Source organism: Merops nubicus, unplaced genomic scaffold, assembly GCF_000691845.1.
Source record: "Merops nubicus isolate BGI_N331 unplaced genomic scaffold, ASM69184v1 scaffold42310, whole genome shotgun sequence".
Classification (NCBI taxonomy): Eukaryota; Metazoa; Chordata; class Aves; order Coraciiformes; family Meropidae; genus Merops; species Merops nubicus.
This window is the reverse complement of record NW_008581614.1, coordinates 5668-14129: the sequence shown is the minus strand read 5'-3', so window position 1 is coordinate 14129 and position 8462 is coordinate 5668. Positions and strand designations below refer to the sequence as shown.

General features: G+C 51.6%; 1 protein-coding gene across 1 annotated transcript in view; it reads left to right on the top strand.

Moving 5' to 3' along the window:
* Positions 1 to 450: 450 nt before the first annotated feature.
* Positions 451 to 8462, top strand: part of LOC103767905 (hematopoietic lineage cell-specific protein-like) — a 10636-nt gene continuing 2624 nt past the window's right edge. The window contains exons 1-7 of the mRNA XM_008935041.1: positions 451 to 486; positions 544 to 598; positions 2701 to 2811; positions 3340 to 3450; positions 4050 to 4105; positions 7581 to 7650; positions 7896 to 8026. Of these exons, the coding sequence (XP_008933289.1) occupies positions 451 to 486; positions 544 to 598; positions 2701 to 2811; positions 3340 to 3450; positions 4050 to 4105; positions 7581 to 7650; positions 7896 to 8026 (570 nt within the window). The remainder of the gene's footprint in view (positions 487 to 543; positions 599 to 2700; positions 2812 to 3339; positions 3451 to 4049; positions 4106 to 7580; positions 7651 to 7895; positions 8027 to 8462) is intronic.

The window sequence follows — 8462 nt, the reverse complement described above, 5'->3', positions numbered from 1 at the left end:
GGGTGCAGGTCGGGGGGTGCCGCAAGCCGCGTGGCATCCGCTGCGGGATGCAGTTCTCCTGTGCTCAGTACACCAGCTGCAGACCGGTTGCAGGGCTCTCCGTGGGCACTGAGGTGCCTGTGCTGTCCTGTCCGGGCAGCGCTGCGGTTGTCATGGGGGCTGCAGTATTTGGCATCTCCAGAGGCCCGGGCTGTGCCACCCGCAGTGACTGGCTGGGCTGGGACTGCATGGGGGCCACAGGGTGACATCCCTCCCATGCTCAGACTGGTGTCAGACACTTTGCAGCCGCCTTGCCTCGTGTGCCTGACAGGGTGTGAGGTCCTCTTAATCTGGAGTGCATGGGCTCTTTCTAGGGCCCATTCCTGTGCACGCTGCCAAGGGCAGCAGGGGTGGTGTGAGAGGGTTGGAGCAGCCGAGCAGTAGCCAGGTGCCTGCATGCTGCCACACAAGATGGGGAGCAGGGTCCCCCGCAGCCGCTGGCACAGGGTGAGTGAGACACCTTGGCCCTGAGGATGACTGATATTCCTCCCCTTCTTGTTCCAGTCAGCACTGGGCTTTGAATACAAGGGTGAGGTGGAGAAACACTCATCCCAGAAAGGCAAGTGCATGGGCATGTGTGGCCCCTTGACACTTTGCCCAGCTTCTCTTCTGCTTCCAATATCCTGCACTGTCTGCCGTGGCACAGTCTCCTTTGTCGTCCTCATCCTGGTTCGGATTCCTGTTCCCAGTCAGTCACCCTTGCAACCCCATCCATTGCTGTCCTGTCACTGCCCTTCTGTTGTACATTCCACTTGGGTCTGTGTTTTGCTTTGATGGAAACCATGTTGTGGTGAGCAGACACCCCCACATGCACCCCACCACATGGCTGATGCTCCACTTCCTCTAAAAGTCTTTCTGAGGGAGAGTTCCAGAGGGAACCCAAGCACTGTATGACCTGAGAAGTGATTTGTGAAAAAAATGGCATATAAGAAAAAGGCACAGCAATGGCTGTGGAAACAAAAAGATGGACAGCACCCAAACCTCTGCAGAATTTTAGAGATGATTCAACCAAACTTTAACATACACATACAGGAAGCTATATTCATTAAGAACTTTGCAAGAACTGAAACTGGAGATATTTTAAATATTCTGCAACTGAAAGAAAGTGAGGGCATGGTCTGTAACTGTTTCAGGTAAATGTGAGGAATACTGCATTATCAACAAATCAAGAACTGAGGCATCTTTGTTTGAAAGGAAACTATAAAAGAAAGAAGATGTTTTGAGACTTTCTTGGTTGATTTTAAATTAATGAATCACATGCAGTTGTGCTATGTTAATGTATTCCCATATAAGAGACTGTCTAGATTGTAGACATGGGCATTCATCTGGCTGTGTAAAACCACAGAAATCACTCCGGACAAAATGAAAATGTTAGAAGTGGGGTAAGGTTAAGGTTAGGGTTAGGGTTGCATTGTTTTTCATAAAAATGTGTCCATACTGGAAACTCCAACATCAAGGTAACAGTCATAAAATCTGTGGTTGCTGAAAACAGCATCCTAAAAGGTCCATTTCTTCACGGTCTAATGGGTAAATAATAGTATACTCAAGATAAGTTTAAGGTATCTCTAAGACTTACAGATTCATCCTTAAGTGCCTGGTCTTCTGTGAAACAGCTATTCTTGATGTTTTCATATGTATTTCTGTAGATCACCATCTTCGTGGATTGATAAGGCTGAATTTGCTGGAGAAGCCCCAGCACATTCCTGTGAAGTGCAGACCTGTAGGAATAGGGTCAGGGAACTCGGGGAGGTAACTGTGCTTTACTCCTCCTGAAGGGCAGAATTTGGAAACACAGCTGGCAGAGCAGGTCTCTGAAAAGGAAAGGTCTCTGCACAGCCAGCAGCTAGGAGAGAAGCTGAAATTTCTCAGGACATCAGCCAATAAACAAGGTGGTCCTTGGAGTAAAACTGAACACAGCTGAAGTGGTTAATACATGACTAGTTTTGATGACGAAGAAGAGGAGGCGCAAGGAAAATGTGCTGTGCCTCTGTCACATAAAGGCTGAGTGTGCCAGAGACAGTCTGGGGCTGCATGTCTCCAGCAGGGTGGGGTTCAGCTGTGGCTGCAGCCTCCAGAGGCGGCGATTGCTGCGCAGAGCTTCCCTTACGCTGGAGATCCCCGTACTCCAAACGTAAGGCCTACAACGAACCTTCACCATTTCCTCTGTACTTCTAAGGGCTGAATATACTTACTCACAGACCTTTCAGAGACTGGCAGACCACAGGTTGAAATTCTTGCTCTGGAGATGCACAAGTGGATGGGTGCCCAGGCTGTCAGTGCCCAAGCCTTGCCCTGGCTGTGTGTCCTTGGGTGGCTGAGCTCCTACTGCTTCCCCAGCTGCCCTTGGCATGTCTCCTTTCTCCCTGCCTTCTTGGACTGCTGTGTCTCCTGCTGTCCACAGCCCTCAGGTTCTTGTGCTGCCATGAGCCACACTTGCCCTGTGAACCCATTCCCATGGGCCCTCTTCCTCAATGCCCGTCATGGTGCTCCCTGCCATTTGTTCTGTTCCCTCCAAACTCTTTGCTTTTTCTAGTGTTTTCCATCGTCCTTGCTGCTTTTCCTCCTTCCTGGTGCTCCTCCCCAGTGCTGCTCCCCATCTTTACCCCCTTCCCTCACCAGCCCCATGCTTGGGGCAGCATTTCACTCTGTGCACCTCTTCAGATTACTCCAAGGGCTTTGGTGGCCGTTACGGTGTGGAGAGGGACAAGGTGGACAAAGCAGCAGTGGGATTCGACTACAAGAGCCAGGGAGAGAAGCACAACTCTCAGAAAGGTGAGCTGGGGGAGCCCAGAGCAGCAGACAGTGCTGGGCCCAGAGCCTGGGACTGTGCCCGCTGGGGCCATGGGGAACTGTGCTTGCTTTTGGCAACCTGCTGCATGGATGGTGGGAAAGCTACGGGGAGAGGTTGTGTGCCCACTGCTTGCAGCAAGGGAATGGGTCAGGTGAGGAAAGCCATCAGACAGTGCACGACTGCTGGAAAACATTCAGGCTAAATGAAGTGGAATGGTAGATCTCTCTGGGCACAGGGATCTCCAGATCTCCAGGTATTGCCAAAGGAAGGGTGCAGGGAAGGCCCGGGTAGGGGTTAATAGCAGGTGACATGTCCCAGGGAGGAGGGAGGGCTGTTGCTGCAGCCATCAGTGTGGAAGTCTGGCCTTGCTCCATGTCCTTCTCTAAGTCCTGGGCAGGGAAAACAAGTGCCCTTGTGTGAAGAGCCTGAGATCACAGTGCTGCCACTTTTATCTTTCCCTCCTTTTTTTGTTCTCTTCCATGTCATGATCTGGATCCCTGTGGCTGAAGACTATTCTGTGGGCTTTGGTGGGAAGTTTGGGGTCCAGAGGGATCGTCAGGACAAGAGTGCCCTTGGCTGGGACCATCAGGAAGAAGTGCAACCCCACACATCCCAAACAGGTAGGGCAGTGCCAGAGGTGGCAGCACAATTTTCTTGGAGCACACGCAGACCTAGAGCTAGGTCTAGGTCCAGCTGGTGAAAACTAAATGCATACAGCATGTTGTGGAGCAGCTGGGACTTTGTGAACCCCCAGAGCACAAGGGTGAACTCTGCCAGAGGAGGTGCCTGCTTGGGTCTGTGGGAGACATTGAATGCGAATCCCTCAGTCAGGCTTCCCAGACTATACTGTGTGTTCTGGGAGGTACATTCCTGACCATAAGCTCATTCAGAACATGAGCACATGGGAATGAGGCAAAGCAGCTTCCAGGGTTGGCTTTACTGTATGTTTAACTTCAGTGAACATGGCCACATCACACTCATATGGGAGGACTGGGTTCTCACCTCAGTGCCTTGGGAGCAGCTTTGCCAGCGTACAGCACTTTGATGAAGGGGCTGAAGGATTAGTCTTAATAGCTACTGTCCAGAGCATTCTGCATGTATTACCTCTGTTTAGTTCCATAAGATGCAGACAAAGCTAACTCAGTTCTCTGGTCACAGTGTACTGAAGTTGGAGTGCTCACAGAATAAATTGTAACATAACCTCATTTTTTCCATACAGACTATGCCAAGGGGTTTGGAGGCCGTTATGGGGTCCAGAAGGACAGAGTAGACAAGGTAAGACTGCATGCTGCAGCCTGCAGTTGCTTCCTGCTAATGACTGCTCTCTGTTCTTCAAGAGAATAGGCATCCCAGGCAGAGGTGAGGTCCCAGCACTCAGCATGCAGCTATTGCAATGGTGAGGGGCTGGCCTGGTTTCAGTACCAGAAGGTGCAGAGGAATGTGGCTGGAGGAGACCAAAATGGAAGGAAGAAAGAGTTTTTTCCATTCTCAGCTGGTTTTGAGTCATTTCGCTCTCAGACTGAGCAGTCATACACCTGCTTTCTCTTGGGGCAGGATTTAATACAGAGCCAGTGAAGAGCTTTCTAAGGGCATGAGACTGCTCTCCTGGATATTTAGCACCATCTGAGATACTGGGAGTGTTCTGTCCTGCTGCCTGCCATCCCTCCCACAGGCCCTGTGTGTACCTATACAGTCAGGATGAGCAGCAATAGCTGCTTGGAGATTAAATTTTGTGAGAGTGCAGCCTTGTGAGAAGTCTGAGAGGCCACAGGCTACTGCAGGGTGCAGCAACTGTCTCTTACACAGGAGAGATGCTGGAGCAGACTGGAGACCTGTCTGGCGTCATGTCCGCAGCACTGGCTGGCGGGTGCTGGTTGTGCAGAGAGCAGTGTGTGTACAGAGTGGTTCTTGCCTTGGACTGCCTCCAGCAAGACGGTGGTATTGCTGTGGTGTGGCTGCCATTCCTCTGGCTAGTCTTACTCAAGGCATAAGGTGTGTTAGCAGCTGTCACACCCATACATAAACAAGGCTTCCCAGAAGCTGGCTTGAGTCTTTGGGCCCTCAAGAGCCAACTTGAGACCTCCTCAGTCTGTCCAGTATCTGACGGATCTGTGACCTTTCTGGTATCTGGCTCCTTATCCCCTTACGCCACTCACCAGCTCTGTGTATGGCTTTGGCCATGAGTGGCTGGCCCCACATCACTGCCTTTCTCTGCTGGTGATACCTGGCCATTCCTCGTGGGGCTGTCTGCAACTCGTCAGCTTCTCTGGTATTTGTTACCTCCTGCAGGTTTTTCTGTCCTGTCCAGGAGCTTATGTTCTGCTTGGTAGTGCTGCAGCTTGGGCCAGGGCCTAGTCATCTGCCTGCAAACCTTAAAAAACCAAACCAGCAGGGGTGGCATTATCAGGGATCAGCCTTGCATGAGAACAGGCCATCCAGTTTGCTGGTTCAAATTTTCTGTCTGGGCTGAACCCAGGCAAAGGCTCACCTACAGCCGAAATGCCAACTGTCTCAGGCACTTGAATTAACCTTGTGCCTTGGCAGGCTACCTTGCAAACTTGTTCAGGAAAGGAGGTCTTGCCAGGGGATGGTGATCTGCATCTTAGGAGATAACCTAAAAGATGAGAATCCTAGATGGTGATGGGGCTCTGGGGCATTTAGAGGAGTACCTTCTCTGAACCATACTTGTCTGTTATTTGGCACAGTGGTAGTGGCACAGAGTTGTGCCTGGTACAGTACCAGCGCCAGTGTGCTCAGGAGCTGGAGAAAGCCACTGAGGACCTTTCTGCATGGCTCTGAGCCAAGGAAGGTCATAAACACATGCCTGTGACAACTGAGCATTTTCCTTTCCATGCTGCCTGTGTAGGCTGGGCCAGTACCAGAGTGGGAGTGGCATCCTGCCCATGGAAGAGATTAGCATGGCCTATGAATTTAAGAATAGCAAATGGAGGTGCCTTGTGAAAAGGCAAGGCACCATATGTGGCATGAAAAGCATGAAAAATCAGGTGAGCATTTGTGCAAAAGTCAAGGCTGTGGGTTATTTGAGAAGCAGGGCGCAGAGAGGGGATAAGCAGTTCCTGATCAGCTCAAAGTGGAACAAGAATTTTTGCATTTTGAGAATTTTGAAGCATAATCAAAGATGCTAAAAATAAGGACATTTGGGCAAGTACCTAAGTTCTTGGTTGTCTGGTTCTTGGGCACTGGAGCAGTGCTGAACTCCTTGCTCCAGAGCAGAGCACCACAAGGCAATCTTAACACACTCAGACAGGGTTTTGAACTCTGTCGAGTTCAGCTCTTACACTAAGACTCCTAAACTTAGATGCTGTCATACAAACATCGTGTCTAAGCCTCTGCTGTGGTCTGTGCAGACGTGGTTCTGAGCCCGCAGTGCTGCTTGCCTGCTCAGGTGTGTGTTCTTCGAGGAGAGCAGAGCTGCCCTCTGGGCTGCGCTGGCTGCAGGAGCTGGGGCACCCAGCCCGTTGATGACACCTGCAGGCAGAACCCTCAGTGCAGCTGTAGCAGTCTGAACGCTGGATCCTACCCGCAGGTTCCTTTTTTGTACCGTTTTCTCACGGAAGTAGATAAACCCCCTCTACCTTGCTTTCTTTTTGCTGCAACCAGGTGCTGTCACCAGTTTAGCTGTCTCTTCACACCTCATAAAGCCAGCATTATCTCAGATGTTCACACACATTTTCAGCTTCCATGTTTTCCAGCCTGTGCTGCTCTGTACACACACTGCAGGCAGCAACCTGCACGTTCCTCACAGTTAGGCAGCTGCAGCCGAGCATCCAGTAGGGAACAGTTTCCATCCTCATTCCCTGGGAGTGCAGGCGATGGGTGCCTTGGGGGTCTGGGCCTCAGGAGGTGCAGACTGCCAGCCATCCGCTCAGCTCTTTGCCACGTTACCAGTGAGTGTGTCTGCCTCGAGTGCCCAGCCTTGCTGTCCACACAGCAGTCGTCTTGCTGCTGTGCAGGCTCCTCTGCTTGGCTCCACACAGGCTTCTCAGCACCCCTCTAGCAGGAACAGCCCTTTGACTGGAGGGCAGCAGGCACTCCCGCAGGGCAAGGAGGCACCAGGAGAGCAGGGCTGCAGCCAGCAGCCTCCACAGGGCTTCCCAGACACAGCTGGGAACAAAGCTTGCAGTCACCAGGGGCCAAACCAAATGGGATCTTGGCACTGGCCTTGCCTGATGAGCTGGACACTTCATTCACTTCCTCTTGTTCTATTTTATTAGCGAAACCACGCCAATATTAATTTAGTCATTTTATTAAGCAAGCAGCAATAAGTAAAACAGCGCTGGGCGGCCGGGGAGTTTCCTCACTCCACCAACGGCGCGCAACAACCCCCCCAAAGTCTCTTATTCTATACTCTCCTTTTTTCTGGTGTAACGTATCTCTTTCTTCCTTCTGCGGCTGCGTCAGCTGTTGCTAGGGGGTCCTTTCTGCCTTCCAGTGGTCTTGAGGGAGGGGGTTGTATCATTCTTGGTGAGTGTTTCTTTACACACATGATTACCCAACCTAACCCAAATTTTCCACCCCTATTTTCATTGTTTACAACACAGAATAGCTCTATGTTCAAAGCAAGCAAGCATGGGATTTCAAACAGACTGCTCTTACAGCAAGTTCTGTTGGTTAATCTTTAAGCAGGCAAAATGAGTTTCAAAGCAAGCAAGAAAAACAATTAAAAGAAAACAATTAAACAATCAAAGTTTGATTAAGAAACTACAGGTTATCCATTACACTCTTACAGAGCGCTGCTGGCTTTGATGAGATGGCAGCTCCTACCTCCTCATATGAGAAGGCAAGACCACTGGAGGCAGGTGAGACAATGGAGTACCAGCCCTGGGCGTGGTGGGAAGCTGTGGGCCTCATGATGCCTCTGTGGCAGCACATCGGCAGGCATGTGCCGTGGTGGGATGTGGTTTTAACCTGTGAGCAGGGGCAGGATAAGGTGGCTGAACCACAGGTTTCTCTGGGAGAGGCAGAGGTCTGGGTTTCTCCTGGCTGCTTGAGTGGAGGAAGGGAGCTATTTGGCAGGCTTGATCAGCTGTCTTCTCCACAGGAGCTTCCAGCGGCACCAGCAGCCTGCGGTCACGATTTGAAAGCCTGGCTAAGGCAGCAGAGGAGAGCAGAGGGCAGGCAGAGGGGGAGCGGGCGAGGCGGCCGGCTCGGGAGCGCCAGGCAGCTCGGCAGGAGGTGAGCCGTGCCCACCTTGCCGTGTCCCCCAAGGCTGGTGAAGCAGACTTCTCCTCAGGGCCGTGCAGCTCCACACCCTTCTACCTGATCTCCTTACAGTAACCTCTTGCCTAAACTGCTTCCCTGCAACTGCCAGGAGGTGCCAGTGAACTTCACAGCTGTCACCGGATTTTCCCTTTTGGCACACAGACCAGGACACGCCTGCACCCCGCCATGGCCACCTGTGCCTTGGTCTGGGGTCCTTCTTGCCTCTAGTGCCTGGCAGACACGGTGCAATCACTTCTCCCCGGTGTCACCATCCCAGCAATCTTGTGTTCAGGGTTTTCCAAACTGGAGATTGCACCCAAACCCTCTCATTTACAAGACCTCCTTTTGCATCATGCTCAACGTGCAGATAAGGTTTCGCCATTAAAGCACGCTCTGACATGCCTTCCTC